The following is a 19,478-nucleotide window of genomic DNA, read 5'->3' as shown; positions in this document are numbered from 1 at the left end:
AGGAACATAGAGGAGCCCTTTCTCTGTAGGAGCCCTAAGTCTGGGTTTTACCTTAAAAGAATGCGCCAGTCATTCTGGGTCTCCCCTTATTGCCATTGCCAGGGGAGGGTTGTCTAGTCCTTAAGCATAAACACTGGCTGTCTTCCTATTGGTGTCCCTGCCCCCTCTGTATCTACCACCACAAGACTTTGCCAGACGGTTCTTTATGATGAACAAACTTTGGCTTTAGAGCTTTACCACTTACCCATGGCTCCCTCCTTACTGGGCAGGTGCCGTACCTGCCTCTTCCCAGCCCAGAAGGCAGCTTAGTCAGGTTATCCCAGTAGTAGCTCCTGCAGCTCTTCTGACCAGCCCATTTCCATCTTTGGAGGGCCTCAGCAGACTCTGGGGTATTGTCCTCAGAGAAGAGACAAGGACATGATGGATGGGGTGCATGTGTATATGTGTGTTTGTCTGCTGTCCAATAACACCAAAAGTGGAACTTAAGAAGCTTTGTGTTTTCATAAGCACCCTGCCAGACACTTAACTCTTCTACTCATGGAAGCCTTAGATCTACAATTTAGCTATGCAAATTATTTTAATAATTTAAAAATAGCAGTTCCAACCAGTGCTTTCTCTTTCAGATGCATCCCAAGAATGGATGGTGAAGGGACTCAGTTGGAGTGGGCTCTCAGGTTGAGGTTGGTGCAGTAGGAGTGAGCTAGACTGAATCTCCAATTTACAGGACACACTCAGAACCTGGGTTACACTGATGCCTCTCAGGGCCTGGAGCACTGGGATCCCAGAGACGCGTGTGTGCAAGTGTGTATGTGTGTGTATGTGTTGTGTGTGTGTTTTGTCGGGAGAAGGGGGTATTTCTGTGTTCAATTCTAGGAAATCACTGTACCAACCTCCAAGAATCCGGAAACCTTCCCAGCCGGGAACTGAAACCATTCCCTGAAGGGATAGGCTTGACTTTTGAAGTTGACAGAAAGTAAATGGGTATTCTGAGAGGCAGCACATGCTTACTCTCTACCCATTGTTCCAGGGACTGGGTCTTGCTTCTACTCAGCAGAGGCCATCATTCTGAGAGGCTGACCTGACTAGAGAAGACTTTCTCTCATATGTGCAGTTTCTATTGTGTAGAGGGGTTGGGGGTGGGATCATGGGAAATTGGAGTGCTACCAGGTCCATGGTTTTTGCTTTTTTTTTTTTAAAGAAAAGAACCTGAAAACACTTCTGACTTTTCCGCTATCTCTTTATGTGTGCTGGTAGGCAAATGTGCATGCACACCAAACATAAGCATGTTTGTGAGGGAAGCGGGAAGTATCTCAGAGCCTAACAACTATGTTTTACAGTTTCTTTGATCATAAACACTTGGTGTCTTCCACCCACCATCCAGGCCTGAGGGGGGGTTGTGGCTGGTAATAAGAGGGAGGGCTGAGGCATTTTCCCTTACCATTGTCTTCATGAAATGTTTTCAAGGGCCTCTCAAGCCCCATTCATTTGGTTTAGCCAAGTTCTCAGCCAGGGGAACACAGTACTACTTAATGATTCAGGTTTACCACTTATAGTGATGCTTGATTTCCTTAATATATTTGTAGATAAAAATTGAACAGGGACAAAGTAGCTATTTAAGAAAGGAAGTGAACCATGTTGGGTCATATCATTTTATTTAGATTGGATATCTATGAAGTCCACACTCCTTTGAGTTACGCTTCTTAGCCATCTATCTCATCATCTCCTGATTTAAGGATAATTCTGTCTGGTCCTTGGAGCTCTCTTCCCTAGGAATTAGTGTGTGGAGTCTCTATATGCTTGTGATTCACAACTAAATATGAAATTTCTCAATTCAGGAGCAGGAAGCAAAGTGCTGGGGTAAAGTTTTGCAGACTGGTTGAAATACTTAGCCAAACTTAAGTGACCTGGGTAGGACCATCACTCCCAAAGTTGTCAGCAGAGAAGGGCCCTCTGTGTCAGTTTATTCAAACCTGGTATTGCTCTGAAATTAAGTCCTCATCCCATGGGGAAGGTCTTCTGGGGGCTTTACATTCTTTGTTACTAGTGTTCTGGATATTACCTTCTGCTTTCCACTTCTTTTTTTTTTTTTTTTTTTTTTTGAGATGGAGTCTTGCTCTGTTGCCCAGGCTGGAGTGCAGTGGCATGATCTTGGCTCCCTGCAACCTCCACTCAAGTGATCCTCCTGCCTCAGCCTCCCAAAAGTAGCTGGGATTACAGGTACACACCACTATGCCCAGCTAATTTTTGTATTTTTTAGTAGAGACGGGGTTTCACCATGTTGGTCAGGCTGGCCTTGAACTCCTGACCTCAAGTGGATCCGCCCGCCTCGGCCTCTCAAAATGTTGGGATTACAGGCATGAGCCACTGCTCCCGGCCCCCACTTCCTTTTGATTTCTCAGAAGATCAGTCTTTCCCTTCTGAGCCATGGCCTTCTGTGCACCCAGCTCAGTGGCTCTTCACCCCCAAAACTAAGTGAAGTCATCCTTCCCCAAAAGGACACCCAGGAGATGTTCTGGCCCTCTGCTGACTACTCCCAGGAATCAGTATCTCAAGGACTATTTGAGAATGCTATGCTCTCCATTGGTCACCTTCAGACTCTGTTCCCCTGCTGCCAGCTGTTCTCTTCTGCCCTGTGTATTTTGCTGTGATCCCCTTAATGCCTTTTCTGTGCTACTAGCTTGGCCCTAGGCCTTTTATGAATATCTGAGTCTTATAACGATGAACTTCTTGAGCAGGCAGTGTCCAACTTCTTTGCTCTTCAGGGACCTGAGTGTGCACCTTTCGCTTTTGCAGGTCTATTTGACGTAGTAATCTAGTGCGTTGGGGAGGGGTAGCCAAGCAGGCTGCAGTGTCTGCAATGCAGAGGGCTTGGGGAGGTTTGGGTACTCTCTGCTGCCACTACTGGGATGATATTCAGAAGAGAGAGGACCTCATACTGTGACCGGACCCAGGACCCTCCCTGGAAGAGAGCTCAGCCCAGCTGTGTGTGTGTGTGTGTGTGTGCGTGCGCGTGTGTATGTATGTGTGTGCTGTGCTCATCTGCACCTGGGTGTAAAATGACTGTTATCTGGTTGTGTTACTCAGGGTAGGCTGGGGACTCACCAGAAGAATCCCCCCAGCCTGCCCAAGACAGGTTTTTCCCTTGTACCATCTTCAGAGAGGTCAGGGGAAGAGGGTCCAGGTGGGTTAAGGGGGGTCGCTATGGATAACCACTAAGACCAGACTGCTGCCAGGAGGAGTGGGGGATAATGAGGTGGCCCCAGGGTCCTGGCACCTGGCTTTGGTTTTCCGTCTTCTTTCCTCAGGACGCCCCTGAGGCCTGGGACCTGTGCCTGGCTTTGAGGAGCATCTGTGGCTGGGTGATCCAGCTGCTGGTGTGATCATGGGCTTCCCTCCTCTCAGCAGGGCAGGCGCTCCTGCCCCAGAGACTGGGCAACTGGCTGTTTCTATGACGTATTTATTTTTACTTGTGTTTCATGTCACTTTTTAAAAAAAAAAAAAAAAAAGCAAACAGAACAATTGTAAGTCAGTATAACTGCCTATCAGTTTTCTTTATTTCTCTTTTTGTAAAATAAAATTTAAACTCAAGAAGGCAGTGTTGCTTGATCAAGGAATTGTCTGGATAGCTGTTTGGCTGGGTGGTGGTGAAAGGAATAGATCTTAGAACATAGTGGGCTCTGGGATAGCCCTTGGGTGGTGAGATAGGCAGGAGCAGAAGGAAGACTGCTGGCAAGGCTCTTTGTTGCAGTGGGGTTCACTGGGCTTTTTCTGCTTTTGTTCACCTGAAGAAGGATGTATTACCAGGCTCCAGGGGAAACAGCAAGCTGACTTCAGAGTGGCTTGAAGCTAGCTGGTCCTCAGCCAAGGCAAGACCAGTGAAGGGGCAGCCCTGACTAGACCAGTGAGTGGCTGGGGATTGGGCACAGTGCCTTCAGAGAGTGGGAGATGGTGTGTCTGTGAGTGGCTGGTGGCAGCGAAAGCATTCTTATTGCATGTGTATTCTCTGATTGTCATCTGTGTTGGGGAATCTAAGTCACTGGCCCACAGAGTTAACCAGAGCTTTGGAGTGTGAGAGGTGGGGGAAAGAAGGGACAGTCTACTCCAGCTTCCTGTTTAATTCTTCAAGGGGAGGGGCCCTGGGGAAACAATTTTCTGGAAATGTACAAAGAAGGATAGAGAAAGAATCTCTGTAGTGATTCCTTGGACAGAGGAAGGCAAGAGGAGATGAAGGCCAAGTCTGGACTCATGATAGGGGAATCTGTGCTATTGGGAGATAAGATTGGGAGTGGAGGCCAAGCGCAGTGGCTCACGCCTGTAATCCCAGCACTTTGGGAGGCTGAGGCGGGCGGATCACGAGGTCAGGAGATCGAGACCATCCTGGCAAAACACGGTGAAACCCCATCTCTACTAAAAATGTAAAAAAAAAAATTAGCCGGGCGTGGTGGCGGGCGCCTGTAGTCCCAGCTTCTCGGGAGGCTGAGGCAGGAGAATGGTGTGAACCTAGGAGGCGGCGGAGCTTGCAGTGAGAGGAGATTGCGCCACTGCACTCCAGCCTGGGCGACAGAGCGAGACCGAGACTCCGTCTCAAAAAAAAAAAAAAAAAAAAGATTGGGAGTGGAGGGTGGTAGCAGATGGCTGGGCGAGCTTGTTTAGTCCAACTTGTTACAAGGGGTTGAATAAAGTGCCTTGCAGAGTAGGCTGCTGCCTCCTGGTGGCCAGCCGCTGCCTTGCAGGGATCCTGCCAAGGGACTTCACTTGGCACTGTTGGAAGCAGCCTGAGGTGAAGCTGGGCGGGCTGATGTGATGGCCTGCAGCTCCAGTCACCAGCGGACTCTCCACAAAAGAGGTGCTGAAGCTCCTGAGGCACATGCTGAACTCTGATGTGGGGCTCTAGAGTTCCCTAGTCAGGCTAAAGGAAGTGAGCAGAGAGAACAAGATAAAGAATGGGCACCTCCTTAAAATGGTTTCCTGGGAAAAGCTCACCACCTTCTGAGAAGCAGGAGAAATGACCACGCAGACCCTGCAGGCAGAGGCTGTCAGTCTCTGAGCCCGGGCCATGGCCGCTCCTTGTGTCAAAGGAAAGGCTTCTAAGTGTGTAGCCCGCCTGCCTGGGGCACCTAAGCTGAGGGTTTGACCATGTGCTTGATGTTCATAGGTAAAACAACTGCTGCGACCTGCACTGGCCCAGCCCGGAGTGCCTGTGAGGGGCCAGCTGCCTGTTCTGCCAGTGTGCCTAGAGAGTTGGGACAGGCTTGGCCCTGTGGATAAAGTTCAATCTCCCCTGCCTGCAGAAGGAAGAATGTGAAGCACAGGGAAAGGAAGCTGGGATTCTGACTGCCTCTGTGTGCCCAGCCTGCTCTTTGCTCGTGCAGTAGTGGGGATCCACAAGGTGAACCACCTTGTGACTGCTGACTTTTCCCACCACCACCTTCGTGGTGTTCCCATCTGCTGAATCCCCTCCCAAACATCAGTCCTTGTCAGGATACCAAAGTAGCTCTTGGCCTCGCCGGTCTTGTAGCCAAGCTTAGCAGCATAGTTGTCACCTTCTCCACCTCCCACCAAAAGTCCGGGACTCTCACTAGAGGAGCGTTTTATCTTTGGGCCCCTAGAAGAGTGCTTTGTAGTTTGTAGGTCCTCAGAAATTTGAGGCGAAGATGGAACCAATCATCAAGGAGCTTACACTTGATGTAGGAATCACGTAAGTTATCGCTAAACCAGAAAAGTAGACCAGCCTCCCCCAGCTACAACCCGGGCACTGAGGGAGGAGCCTGGAAGAAGGGCATTCCCATGGAACGTGAACTCCAGGAGGGCGGAGCCTTGGTTTTGTTCACTCTGTCCCCAGCCCCTAGAACTGTCCTGGCAAGGAGTGATATAAGTGTTGGATGAATGTACTCACGGAAGTGGGAATGGGTGGACGGAGGCAGGAAGCAGATATTTGCACTACGCAGAGATTGGATCCACCAGTTTCTTTCGTGAGCTCAGACTGGGCTTCAGCTTCCTCAGCTGTGTATGCCTTGCTTGGTTCCCAAGTCTGTTGTGAAGCCACAGTGAGAGAAAGTGGCAGGACTAAAGGTGGTGCAAATGCCAGAGGCTGATACTGCTGTGCTGCACCTCCCTAGCCTGTACAAATTCTCCTCAGCCCCAGCTCCCTGGCCCCCAGCCTGGCCCTCTACTGCGGACCACTGGGCTGCCTCCCGTACCCAAGTCTGGGCCAGGCTGTCATTGTGGTGCTCCTGCCAACTCAGATGCCCGGGGGTGTTGCCAAATCAACCTCAGCAACCGGATATTTTGTTGGAGGCGGGAAGGTACGGCGTGGGTTCCGCGCAGCTGGCGCTGGGGCTAGGCGCACGCCCGTTGCCATGGAGACGGGGCGGGGCAGGCCTCCACTCTCCGGTTCCCGCGCGCACGCGCCCACGGCCACGGCCGCGTCCCGCCGCGAGAGGGGGCGGAGCGAGCGTGCGCGGCGGGCGCGCGCAGGCTCCGTAACAGAGCCCTGAGCCGCCTGCGCGGATCGGCGTCCGCAGCGGGCGGCTACTGAGGTGAGGGCCGGGCCAGAGAAGAGGCATACCCGCTGGGGCGTAGGTCTGGGACCCCTGTCCGCCCTGGCGCGACCTCAGGACTCCCCGTGTCCCCTCCGTGACCCCCGCGGCCCGGGCCGCTCTTTGCAACGTCTTGCCCACAGATGGCCTCGGCCGGGTCCGAGGGCCTGGATGCGACTTTGGGGCAGCCCCTACTCTTCCGGGCAGCCCACTGCGGCGGCCACCGGTGCGGGGCATGCCCCGGGGCCGTGGAGGTGGGGGAAAGAGGCGCGAGTCGCGTTTTAACTCCGCCTCTGTCCCCCAAGGCCGCGCCTCGCAGCCTGGGCTGCAAACTTTAGCGTCCCTTAAGTTACAGATGTGCGTGGGGCTCCGTGAGGAGGTGGGCGAAGAGAAAGGCTCTGAGTAAATAGGCGAGGCCCGGGATGAGCAGGGGCTGGAATCCGAAAGTGGGAGGCGGCGGCCCCCCGCTCACCATAGTCCACCCGGTGCCTGCTAGCACCGAAGTTTAGCCTAGGACTGGGGCCGTTTAAGGGCCCGGCCCTCCGCCGCCGCGCACGTGAGCGGCTCCAGGAAGCCAGCTGGGCGCAGCCTTCCCTGACGCTCTCCTGTACCGGCCGCACGCGTCCATGCCGGGCCTCTGAGCGGAGGGGAAACCGAGGCTAGAGGGAGGGCGCAGTCTGCCCAAGGTCGGCAGCAGCGGCAGTTTCTGAGCGCCAAGTGTGGTTGGAGCCCTCCAGGAAGAGGAGTGTGACCAGAGCTCTAGTGAAGAGCCCTGACCTTGTAAAGCTAGGTTTAGCTTCTGATTTCCCCAAGGGGTTTGAGAATGGGACGACGGTGCTTTAGAGGCCCCTGTAGGCTTTCCCTGAGGAGGGCAGTCAGGGCACGATGGTTGGCTCAGTGATTATTTCCTGGGCAGGGGTGGCTGTTCTTTCAGCTCCCAGCACTGGAGCGCTCGGTTCCTGCCGCACTGGATGCAAGCAGTTACTAAAAGTGAGCCTGGCATTTCAGGTGAACTCCCAGACCGTCTTCCTTTACTTTTGAATATAGGGGAAATTCACGTTACCCCTCCCCGTGCCGACCAAGCCTCTGAGATGCACAGGTGCATTTTTCCCCCCCTTTCTGAGCAGTTTGGGAAGTGAGAGGAAGAGAAAGGTAGATACTAAGTTTCCTTGAGGAGACAGGAAGTGTTCAGCTGAAATGGCAGATCAGGATGAGAGTCTGTCATTCCCAAGGCAAGTGGGGGCCTAGATGCTGAGAGTTTTCCAGCTTTGGGCTCAGAGATGTCCAACAAGGATTTAATGCTTGAGCCTTTCTGGAAGCCAGTCACCAGAGAGGAGAGAGAAAGTGGAAATTGGGGCCTGGAGTCAGACTGTCTGGGCTTGTGTTGCCTGCATTTTGATCCATGTGGCTCTGTTTAATACCTGTGTTACCTTGGGCAAGTCTCTTAACCTCTAACCACTTGTACCTTTAGCCTTACCTACCTCTTTTGATTGCTTTGAGGTAATGAAGTAGCCGTGTTTCAACATTTAGACAGTGCCTGGCATATAGTAAGTGTTCTGTGGAAGATTTCTCATCATTATCAAAGAAAATTGGAATGAAAGTAACTGGAGATGAGATGAGTAGGACAGGCAGAAAAGAGAGAGATACTGATGGGTAGAAGCACAGATGGGTGAGACTAGTGGGCAACACCTCAATTTCCTGACACCAAAAGTCTAGAAATTTACTTTGCCTTTTTGTGAGCAAATACTGTGTGCTCATTGACTCCAAGGACTTTTTTTTTTTTTTTGCGTAAAATCAACACCCAGCACCCACAGGGAAGAAATAATTACACAGAGCTAAGTTTTCCACAAAGCTGCAGTGTGGTCTTTTCAGCTTCAAAACCTTTTAAATGTTAAATATTACTTTTAGATAATTGAGGTGGGAATGTCCCCCCAGTGGGTCACATGGCTCTCTTCCTCTTTAAACAGTCTTCTCTGGGCTGTGATTTATTCCCCCCGCCTGGGCAACTCAGGTCAAGCCCTCCTTGTAAGAGGGTTAGGCCTCTGACCCCAAGCTGCCTGAAGACCTAGGCAGCCTGCCTTGAATAGCTCACACACTGGCCTCTGTGTTACGTTCCTGGGCCCGCTGTTGAACAGCTTCTTTTCCTCTTACGGATAATTGTTACTTCTTCCTGCTATGCGACTCCCCTTTTAGCAGCCTTTTCCTCTTACTCCTCACTGTTTCTTCTATGGGCTGGAAAATTGGGATGAAGCTTGTTAACATTGGTGGTTCAAGTCTGGGAAGCTTAGTGTTGGACTTTGTTCTAGCTGCTCAGGCCGTTTTGCTCTGGTCTTTCCTCTGGTTCTGGATGGGTGAGCTTGCTGGATTGCAAGGTCCTTGAAGGCCAGATGTACTTAGAAAAGGAGAGTTTCTTATGCAATTCTCTTCCTGAGGCACATTTTCCCTCATGGGTTTTTGTTCAGTATGGTTTGTCCCCCTGTTCATTAATAAGTGTTTGAACCTTAGCATTTGCCAGTCCTCCCTCTGGCAGTCGTCTCTGAGGCTTGGGGAGGCTGGGCTGGTGGCGTGGTTCAGCTGTGGGGAGGAAGAGGTAATGTGGAGGAAAGGCAGGCTGGCTGGTATCTGGTGCATCTTGGGGGAGACTTTTCAGGGCCAGGAGAGTATCTCTGGCTGACTCACTCCTGTGCCCCTCTATGACTCAGTTTCCCCAGGTATGACCAGGGCTGCCAGCTCACAGGTAGAGCTGCTCTGAGATCCTCACCAACTGCGATTAAGAAATAAAGAGGCTTGTGGCTTCAGTCATCCTTTGTAGCTCCCTTCTAGGTCACTCTGTGTGTAAACACCTCTGGCCCCTCCCCTCTCTGGGTCAGAGCACCCAAGGCAGGACTGAGGAGGTTGGGCCAGAACTGCTTGGCAGGCAGGTGGGCACATTGTCAGAGCAGGCTACCAGCCTCCTCTCCCTTCTTTCTCCTTTACAGCTGCCTTGAGGTGCAGTGTGGGGGGTCCAGAGCCATGTCGGACCTGCTACTACTGGGCCTGATTGGGGGCCTGACTCTCTTACTGCTGCTGACGCTGCTGGCCTTTGCCGGGTACTCAGGGCTGCTGGCTGGGGTGACAGTGAGTGCTGGGTCACCCCCCATCCGCAACGTCACTGTGGCCTACAAGTTCCACATGGGGCCCTATGGTGAGACTGGGCGGCTTTTCACCGAGAGCTGCAGCATCTCTCCCAAGCTCCGCTCCATCGCTGTCTACTATGACAACCCCCACATGGTAAGGAGCCTCCATGGGGTTCTGCCCCATTGATGGACCTGGTGGGCCAGAGCTTCTTTGGGGAGGGTAGTTTTGGTTGCTGAGGAAAGGGTGGGAGAATCTTCAAGCTGGCTTTGCACACCCCTCCTCTAAGAGCTTGAAGCACCTTCCAGATTTAGCCTGGACTTCTGCTCCCGGCATCCATATGTGGGCTTTCTGTTTGCCCAGGTCTGGTTTCCTTTGCCCATGGCTAATTGTGGATTTCCAAATGCAGTAGACTATACCACCATGAATCCCTAGCTTCTGCCAGGACTTTGGTCCCCTGCCTCCTCTTCTTGTCATCCCTCCTTCCATCTCCATTTGGGGCCAGTGCTCTAAGGCCAAGCCATTCAGATTCTGCCCACGCTTTGGGGTTACATCTTGCTGTTTCTGTGCTTTTCATCCCTCAGCTCTCCTGCCATAGTTGTAGGCCCTTGAGGGATGAGAGGGCAGTCCCTGGGCATGGGGCTTGGAATCTTACCTCTTCAGCCATTCTGATGCCCCTCAACCCAGTGATATGGCATTTCCTTAGACCTCAAGCGGCCTAGTTGGGAGATGGCCTAGGGGGCTAGTGGAGCCAGATGAGCTACTAAGATTGTTCAGAATGCTGATGTCAAAGACTAATCCAGCATCACTAGCACCCTGTGGGCGTCTGGCTGTTCTTACAACCTATGGTGAGTCAGAGCTTGCCAATGTAGCCTACTGCTATGCTATGGGGTGGTGCTGCCCACAGCTGGATGGGCTGGCAGCTCTGTCAAGGGTTCTTCAGCCTCTAATACTAAGCCATGCCAAACCAAGCATTTGGAATCCCCAGCTCTGATTTCTTTGCCTGGAGAACTCAAGTGGACAAGCCCTGCAGCCTACCCAATGTCTGCTAACTGGCTCACTGGGGCACTAGTTGAAACAGGGTGTGCTGGTTCCCTGTCTGTGCCAGGTTCTACTCCACACCTACACTCTGGAGATGAATCAGACCTGGCTGTGCCCTCAGGAAGCTCTGTGTGGCTGACATGTCAGCCCCACACAAGTGATTCTCCAACAAGACACTGTGCTTGATGTCCACAGAACTTTGAGCTCTAGGTTCAGGGAGGCTGCCATGAGTCTGCTGGGGAGGCTCAGAGAAGGGGTAGATGTCAACTGGGCCTTCTCACGTAAGTAGAATTTTTGCTCTGTTGGGAAGGGGTACTTGGCTAAGAAAACTGCGACAGCAACAGCCTGAAGACATGGGATGACTGGAGAATTGTGGTTAGTAGACATGTCGTGGGTGGAGAAAGGTGGAAGGGTTTGCCCAGCCAGGTGGTGGGGAAGTACAGCAGGTTGAGAAAAGGGTGTGGCACAATTTGCCACCTTTGTTTTAGGAAGTTAGCTGAAGGGCAAGTGGAGGAGGGAAGGAGATGAGGCAGGAGGCCATAGAAGAGATTGGGCTGGGCCCAGGTGAGAGGTGACATGGGTTGGTTGAGGTTTTGCAGTCACATGGCCAGGAGATGGCACTAACTGAAGTTGGAAGCACTGGAGCCTGAGTGAGATGGGACAGACAGTGGGCTATGGGGAGCTCCTAGACCAGATGTGTGACCCTCACCCCTTCAAGGGCTCTGTTGTGTAAGCCCCTGCTCCTCCTCCCACACCTGGCCCAGTCAGAGCCTTCTGCAAGGAGAGTCCTTGCATCTGGCTCTCTTCCCCTTGGCATGTCTGTCTGTTCTGGAATCAACACGTTGCCTCTTGGGTTGGAGGTGCTAATTCCTGGATGGGAAAGGTCTAAGGCAGCAGGGTACTCTGGGGTCAGTGCTGGAGGCTGGTCTAGGGACGAGTGAGATGGAAGAAACCTGGCATGGGATATTCTGGCCTGGCCACTGCCTCCTGCAGCTTTCCCAGAGATGTGGTGGACCCCATGGGGTGGGCCCTGGGTCTCCAGGGTTGGTTGGTCATAGTCTGACTTGGGTGCTTGTCTGGGGGACTGTGGCCTGAGAGCACAGCCTTGAGGCTAGCAGTCCCGAGTTCTGATTCTATCCCATCACTATCCTGCTGAGTGATCTTAGGCATATCACATAATCTTTCTGAGCCTGTATTTCCTTGTCTGCAGAGTAATGATAAAATACCTGCTTCATAGTAGACTGAGAGGAGTTAAGTGATATAGGTGAGGCATTTACCCCAGCACTTAGCCCTCAACAGATGCTTAACAACAACAAAGACAGGTGGGAGAACCACTTGTGCTAACATGTGCTGAGAGGTCAGACTGAGCAAACCTAGACCCTTGGCCTGGCTGTGGTCATTTGGCTGGCACAGAGGATGATGAACAGGTCAAGATGGCCCTTCTGACCCTGCCCCTCCCAGTCCTGGGTCAGTCCAGAGGACACCTGTGTCCCCATTTAGAGCTACGTCACACTGGCACGTGGGATGGCTCAGGGACACTTGGGTCCCCATCTACTCTGGGAGCTGGTCATTGCATTCTCTGCCTGACAGAGATTGTAACAGGTTCAGGGAACCATGGACCCCCAGGCTTCAGGTGCTCATGGCTATCACAGACTGGTCCGGAAGGACCTGAGGCCTCCTGGTCCACACTGCCTATTATGGAGGGGAAAACAGGTTCAGATAGTAGGAGTAAGGTACTGATCTCATACGTTTTTGTTTTAATTTAACAAATATCTGAGCACCTGCTCTGTACGAGGCTCTGTGTTGGGCACTAGGGTACCATGGGGACCAGGACCTGCCAGTGTGTGGGTGTTAGGAGCCTAGAGGAAAGGCCCCATTCTGGTCCTGGAGTGGGCTGAGAACCCAAGCTTTTTGCCCCCTAGGCCGCCTCCACCAGCAGTATGCAGCCTGAGGCATGCTCTGGTTCTCAGAGAAAGAGAATAGAGGCTGACCTGTTGAGTGTCCCACCCCCATTGTGTCCTTCCCTTGCCCAGAACAACAGGTGCCAGTATCTGCTTCTCTGTGAGTGTGGAGAGGCAGTGAGGCTGTGTCAGTCTCTGTGAGTGGCGTGGTGAGTAACCAGGTGAGAGGTGCCACCTTTAGATGCTGCCCACCCCCATGAGGTGTGACGGACAGTTCCCTAGGCATGCCTCTTCCTGTCCTCAGCTGGGCAGGGAGGAAGCTGGTCCCACCTAGGCTGGGTGTGGACTCAGGAAGTAGCACAAGAAAGGGTACCACTAAGGTGGGACAGCGGCAGTTGCTGTGGACCTGTTCATAGTAGCTGCTGCTGGAGCTCTTAGCCTTGAGCCCTGGAGTCCTATATGGGAAGAGGCTGCAGGTCTGGGTGAGTGGTTCCTGTGAGGCAGGAAGAAGGATTCCATTCTTCATCCCTGAAAGCCTTGGCATGGTTGGGGATGGGAAGGTAGGGAAGAAGTCTCTTGGGAAGTGGACAGACCCTGGCAGGGGCTCATGGGTGTACTCACCCACCTCAGAGCCCAGCATTCATGGAGTGTGGGCCATTCCTCTTTAAGGTATGCAAGGGAAGGGGGATGAGTTCAGAGATAAGGGTCACGTGTAGGTGGATATCAGTCACAGATCTGCTACCTTAACACACACTGGTCCATACTGCCCTTGCATGGCTGGGGAAGGGTCCTGACTAGAAAAACTGCTCTGCCCTCAGCCCTGCTTCTGGGGTGGGTGCTGGGGGCTTGGAAAGTGACTTCAGGCTCCCTTTTGGGGCCTTGTCCCTCTGGGAGCCTTCAGTGTTGGAGGGGAAGGAAGGAGCTGGGAGGACCCTGAGTGCCTCGCTTGATCCTGGCCTGCTCTGGCCCGTGGACAGGCCTTAGTGGATGGGCTGCTGTCACTGTGCCTGTGGGCCCATCCTGTCTGCCAGGCTGGCCCTCTACCTCCTGCCCCACTCTGTGCCACCACCACTTCCGCTGCTGTGTTTGGGGCTTAAGCAACCTGCCTGCTTGCTTGTATGGGGAGCCTGGCTGGGGCAAGAGGAGTGTGGCAGCTAGTTCAATTTATGTGGACCTGTATTTGCTGCTTACACCTACCACCTAGGAGGTGGTGTTTGCTCCAGGAATGGAGTGGGTTGGGAAACTGGTGGTATTTGCTTCTGCCTTTAGTAAGCAAGACTGCCATCAAAGCCCCCTTTCCCCTAGTCCAATGAGAACCAAGGCCCAGGGCCACTAGGTCTGCAGGGGCTGAGGCTGGTGAGAGTTCTGATGTAGGCCTGTGTCACACTCCCTCTTCCCTCAGTATGTGTGGAAAGGAGGCTCCCTGCCCTCCCTGGAGGCACTTAGTTTGGATGGAGCCTGGGAAGGGGTGAGGGAGTAGGATTTCCCAGGACTGACCTCCTCAGCAAAGCAAATGGGAATGTGGGCTGGGATGTTTCCTGAGGGCCCAGGCTGCCTCCTATCCTGGTTACTCCATGGTTATTTTCTGCCAGGTGGAGTCCAGGCATTTGCTGTGCAGCAGGTTAACTATGTGGGACAGGTCTGGAAGCACGAGCTCCTCTCTGCCCACTGGAACTGTCCTTGAGGTGAGGTGAGATGAGGTGTGAGAGGAAGGGGCTTTGGATTTGCCCTTATAGGTTTGAATCAAGGCTCCACTGCTAACCAGTGTGTGACTTTAAGTGACTCACTTGGCCTGTCTGAGTCTGTCTCCTCATCTGTCACATGAGGATAAAAGAATCCCTACCTCAGGGTTTTTGTTTTATGGGAGCTAATTGATAAGGATATGGTCCAATACCCAGCCCTTAATAGGTGGGTATCACACTTGACATCCAGTCCTGCCTGAGGACCTCATGCCACTGGGACTTTGTACTTTTAGGGACCCTGCCTGCCTTTCTGGTTTAGTCCCAACCTCCTGCGGGTTGTCTGGGCAATGTGAGGCGGCACAGTACAGGGAAAAGCCATTGTGAAGCCTGCTCCTTGCCAGGGCCAAGTTCTCGGACCCTTGGATGCCTCTGGGTTGTGTAGTGCAGCTCTGAAGCTGGTCTGCTTGGGTTTGAATCCTGACTTCAGCACTGCCTTGCTGTGTGACGTTGGCTGAATGGCTTGGTTGTCTGGGCCTCAGGAGCAGGGGTGAAAACAGTACCAACCACAGAAACCTGTTTGGATTTAATGAGTTTATGCTTGGAAGGCAGCACCTGGAGAAAGTGGTGAGTGCCTGGTCAGGTATCAGCTATTTTTAGGATTCTGTTTGAAGGTGTAGGGGTATAGAGGAAGGTTCCTGAAAGGTTTCTAAGTAAACTCACCTTTGAGGGCTGGTATCTTGTTGACTCCTCTCTTTCCTCCCGAGCCTGAAGAATGAGTCCTGTCCTCTGGCCGGGCTGTCTGCATCATCTCGTGTCCTGACTGGTGCCTGTCTCCATGTGCCTTTGGGCGTAAGCTTCCCAGGGAAGTTGGGGGTTGGCCTGTTGACCTGTAGTACCTAGGAGGGCAAATGAGGTCCCGTATCAACCCTCTAGTCATGGGCCAGTGCCACTCCTCTATTCCCTTGGGAGTACCAGTGCAAATGAAGGGCCCTGCCTCTACTTTCCCCCTTAACTTGGGTAGCTCTGGGTCAGTAGGCTGGCATGGGAAGAGTAAGGGCAGCCCTCTGTGCCTGGGTTTGAGAGATGGTGCTGCTATCCCTGTCAAGTTGTGTAGGTTGTGGGCCTGGGGTTGGCTGTTTCTATTAACCCTGAACCCAACGGCTACATTTGGTCTGGGCCGCTGACACCATTTCTCATTCCTGCATCCTGAAAGATTTTCAGTCTTGTCCAGTTCCCAGACTCATCAAAGTCTTGGCTTGGCAGGGGCTCTGAAGTGGCTGTCTTCACTATAGCTTCACACAACAGGGTCAGCAGGGCACTGTGACACCACTCAGGAAGGGGCAGTGGGGCCAGCCTTAGGACTAGCTCAGACCTGAAAGCTTCAGGTTCTAAGCAGATTGCCCTCTTCTCCCAGTAATGGGACTTGGGAGGCTTCTCTGCCCAAAGGAGATGCTCTGGGGTCTGGCATGCCTCTATTGTTTTCCTGGTACTCTTGCTTTGAGGACACATCCTGGATGGGCTTGTCTTTACCCCGAGTGGTGGTGGGCCTGGCCACTGCCTTGTTTCCTGGGTGTGGTTCCTTGTAGGTCCTAGTTGTGATCCAATTCTTGTTCTGGGCAAAGGTACCCAGAGAAATAGCTCATCTGGGGAGGAAGAGGAGCAGGCAGGTAGAGCTGGGAGGCCTAGGCCTGTGTCCTAGGGTTAGGCCCAAATAAAGATACTGCACTGAGTCAAGGTGGATGGGGTCTCTTGCCCATCGGGACATCCCAGCCTTCTGGGCGCTTGACAGCCTTAGTAGGCCTTTTCCCTGGAGGCGGGTCTGGGCTTTACTGGGAGGCCAGGAAAGCTTTCTTCTGCCACTAGATCAGCCTTGCCACTCTCTGGGTTATTTTAGGGCCTGTTCCATTTCCTCCTTGCTGGTGCCTTGTTCAGCTACTTCCCAGCTTCAACTTTGGATGGGGCTGCTTAGTGGGTGGTGGTAGGCTTGCTGAGGGACCTTCTAGGCTCCCACTTAGGCCAGGGCAGGGGAGGGGGTAGGAAGTGTTCTTACTTGTAGAATTAGGGGGTTGCTCAGCCAGGAAAGGAGCTGCTCTGCCCCACACACCTCCTGGATCCTAGGAGCCCTGCCTTCTTAGCTCCCTTCTTCCACTGTGACAGGAGCTCCACCTTTTCTCCAGGTGGAGGAAGAGGAAGTTTGTTATGGTGCAGGGCTTGTGTGTGCATGCATGTACTGTCACTGAGCATGCCTCAAGAACTGTCTGTGTGCGCAGGATCCTGGACCTTTTTGCCTAGAGGCCTGGAGTGATGGAGAGAGATGGGGAGGCCATCAGTTACAGTGCAGCACAAGACCTTCTCCCTGGTGGGTACTTGGGATCAGAGAGGAGGGGCTGCTTGGTGGAGAGCAACAGAAGGCTTTGAAGGGGAAAGTTGAGCTGAGTCTTGCAGGATGGGCAAGAGTTTCCCAGGCAGAAGGGACTCTGGAATAGAGTGAAGAAGGACATTTCAGACAGAGGAAGTAGCTTACGCAAAGGCAGGAAGCATGGGAGGACGTGGCATGTTTGGGGAGCTGCAAATAGTTTCATGTGGGTGTGTGTGGGGGTGTGGCGGGTGAGGAGGCTGGCAAGGCGGGCTGGGCCAGAGCCTGGATCCATCCCTTCCTCTGCCATGCAGACACTCAGTAGGTGCCTGCCCATCTGGGCTGTGGCCCCTGCTGGGGCCTGAGGCTGCAGAAACGGAGTGCAAGGTGAGTGTGTGGGCAAATTCATGCAGTATTATGTAGGCCACTCCAAAAGAACCTTGCCTACTTGGCTTGTGAATTTAGTTTCATCCTAGAGGTAAATTGGGAGCCATTGAGCGGTTCTAAGCAAGATGACCACATGTGTTCTGTTGCCTTTTGGCTACTGAAGAGGGATGTTGAGCTGGGAGTCCCATGAGGGCTGCTGAAGCGTTCCCAGGAAAGACCCTGGAACTCAAACCCAGGAAAGCCAGCAGTAGAAAGGAAGAGATCAAGTGACCTTCCACCTGTTTCTCCATGTGACTTATGTAGATGTTTCTTTTGCACAGCACAGGTTGGTAAGGTCAGGGACATGAAGATAGGCTTTGTGGCAGGCAGTGTCCCTTGGCTTGTCAGCAGGAGGTCCACCAGGTAACTTCCTGCCTATCTGGTCATGCTCAAGTCTTGGCGTGTGAGTAGGGCAGTTGCACCATCTAGAGACAAGAGGTGGTATTGCAGTGGTCTCCTGTGCCTCTGGGTGGGGTGGGAGGAGTTTCAGGCCAAGAGAAGTGACTGTGTGCAAGGTAGACTTGTGGAGGTCAAGAGAGTTTACAGCAAATTATTGGGGGAGAAGAGAGTGCCACTGAACCACTCTGAAAGGCTCTCCAAGAGGGCATTTGAACCTGAAGGACAGGCAGGGAGGAGCTGCATATTCAGAGGTTTGGGTCGTTGAGCATTCTAGGCCATGGACAGTTGTTTGGACTGTGTCATAGCTACTAATAACCAACAATTATGGAGCACTTGCTGAATGCTGGGCCCAGGCTAAGCTCTCATGAAGTTTGTTTAATATGGCAGTTCTGTAATAGATATTGAGGAACTGGGGCTCCCAGAACCCAAGGGACTTGTCTAGAATCACACGACTCAGATTCACACCGTGGCCTGCCTCTCTCAAGCTTTGTTTCTGACCACTACACCCTGTTGCCTGCCACTAAAGCTCTGAGCCCAGTTTGGATGCCATAGGATTCAAGGGGGCTGCAAGGGGACCAGAGCCACAGGCAGTTGAGGGTTACCGTTAGGGTCTGCTTAGAGGTGAGAGCCTGGAATAGGTGCCCAAGTCCCAGGCAAACTGTGACTAAAAGGAAGGGCTGGGTTGGCTTCAGTAGAGGAGGCCATTCAGGGCTGAGAAACCCCCAGGGGATTTCAGAGAGGGCTTGGAAAGGGCTGTAATGGGAGGGAGAGGTGAGAACAGGTAATAATGAATGACTTCACAGTGCTGGGAAGGAGGGGTTGGGAGAGGAGTAAGTGGAGGTAGAGGGAGAAGCCTGTTTAAACTTAGGGGTCATCCCTGTGAAGGTGAACTGCTGGCAAAAAAAATTTTTTTTTTGTGGTGGGTGGGGAGAAAGGAGCCTTTAGAGTTGAGCAAAACCCAGGATTGAGGGTACAAGGTCTGTGCTGAATCTCTTGGATTTATGATCATATGTCTCCGAGGGCCCAGCCTGAAGGCAGGTACAGACTTAGGCACCTGGAAAGCTGACATGGGAAACAGGGAGCAGTAGGGGAGACAAAGTGAGGCCTCCTGATGCCAGGCGGAGAAATGAGTACTGGGCCTTGCAGCCTTGGGTCAGTCCTAGGAAGTGGTGGAGGCTCACACAGGAGCCTTACATGGCTGAGGTTTCTGGGAGCCAGAGGAGGGAAGTTAGGTAGGGAGGGGAGCAGAGTGGAAAGTACAGGCACTAACAACCTATAGAGACTTGGAGGGGAACCCAGTGGTCTTGGCTTTTAGCCAGGAAGGGACTTAGGAAGTGGGATAGGTCCCTGGATGGGCCATGGGTTGGGGAAGAAGTCTAGAGGCTCTGGTGATAGTAGCTGGCCCTACAAGAGGGATGGGGAGGATGATCTCTTCACAGAATTTCACCAGCAACTCAGAGGCTAGTGATCCCAATCCTATGTCCTGACAGGTACTTCCTGCAGCCCCTCCATACCCACTTGCCAGGTCCTGACCCTGCAAGCATGTGTGTAAACACACGCACACACACACACACACACACACACGCGTTCTTGCTTTCCTAGGGCATGACCTTGGAGGGCTCTGAGCTCTTTATTCCTACTCCTCAGTTTTGCTCCCTTGCCTGCCATAATTTCTCTGCCCATGAAGCCTGCTCTTCTCCAGGAGACAGGAGGGAAATGAGCTAATAGGATTGTTCTGGACCCAGGCTGAAGGATCAGCCACTGTACAGTTCTGCTGGTGGCCCTGGGGCGTGGGGGCTGACAGAGGGTTTCATGGTGGGGTGGAATGGCCCCCTCAGTGGAGGCATGTGGAGGGTGATGGTTCAGTGGTCATCTCTGTCCTTCCCTCTCCTGGCCTCCGGGAGGGCAGAGACCAAGTCTAACCCCTCAGCATGATCCCTGGGTTTCCACAGGGCGTGGCATGTTTGTTGAAGGAATAGATGAGAGTCCTGTGGTACGATGCCACAGGCAGGGGCCATAG

At 52.9% G+C, this 19,478-nt stretch overlaps 2 protein-coding genes across 7 annotated transcripts in view; both read left to right on the top strand.

The window, feature by feature from the left end:
* RAD54L2 (RAD54 like 2) overlaps positions 1 to 5,351 on the top strand; it is a 134,281-nt gene extending 128,930 nt beyond the window's left edge. The window contains exons 24-25 of one of the 3 annotated variants that reach the window (XM_017889512.1): positions 624 to 680; positions 5,156 to 5,351. In XM_017889512.1, the coding sequence (XP_017745001.1) occupies positions 624 to 680; positions 5,156 to 5,159 (61 nt within the window). In that variant the 3' untranslated portion in view covers positions 5,160 to 5,351. Of the gene's footprint in view, positions 1 to 623; positions 3,596 to 3,788; positions 4,297 to 5,155 lie in introns of those variants that run through there. The other 2 variants (XM_017889366.1, XM_017889446.1) reach the window with 2 other exon arrangements.
* A 1,078-nt stretch (positions 5,352 to 6,429) lies between these two features.
* The window catches only part of TEX264 (testis expressed 264, ER-phagy receptor), a 33,374-nt gene continuing 20,325 nt past the window's right edge, over positions 6,430 to 19,478 (top strand). The window contains exons 1-3 of one of the 4 annotated variants that reach the window (XM_017889790.1): positions 6,544 to 6,582; positions 7,456 to 7,547; positions 9,518 to 9,809. In XM_017889790.1, coding sequence (XP_017745279.1) covers positions 9,552 to 9,809 — 258 coding nt within the window. In that variant the 5' untranslated portion in view covers positions 6,544 to 6,582; positions 7,456 to 7,547; positions 9,518 to 9,551. Of the gene's footprint in view, positions 6,583 to 6,832; positions 7,548 to 9,517; positions 9,810 to 19,478 lie in introns of those variants that run through there. The other 3 variants (XM_017889615.1, XM_017889739.1, XM_017889681.1) reach the window with 3 other exon arrangements.

Source organism: Rhinopithecus bieti, unplaced genomic scaffold (genome assembly GCF_001698545.2).
Source record: "Rhinopithecus bieti isolate Rb0 unplaced genomic scaffold, ASM169854v2 scaffold_43, whole genome shotgun sequence".
Classification (NCBI taxonomy): Eukaryota; Metazoa; Chordata; class Mammalia; order Primates; family Cercopithecidae; genus Rhinopithecus; species Rhinopithecus bieti.
Note: the sequence above shows the minus strand (reverse complement) of the source record. Positions and strands in the feature narration are given on the sequence as shown.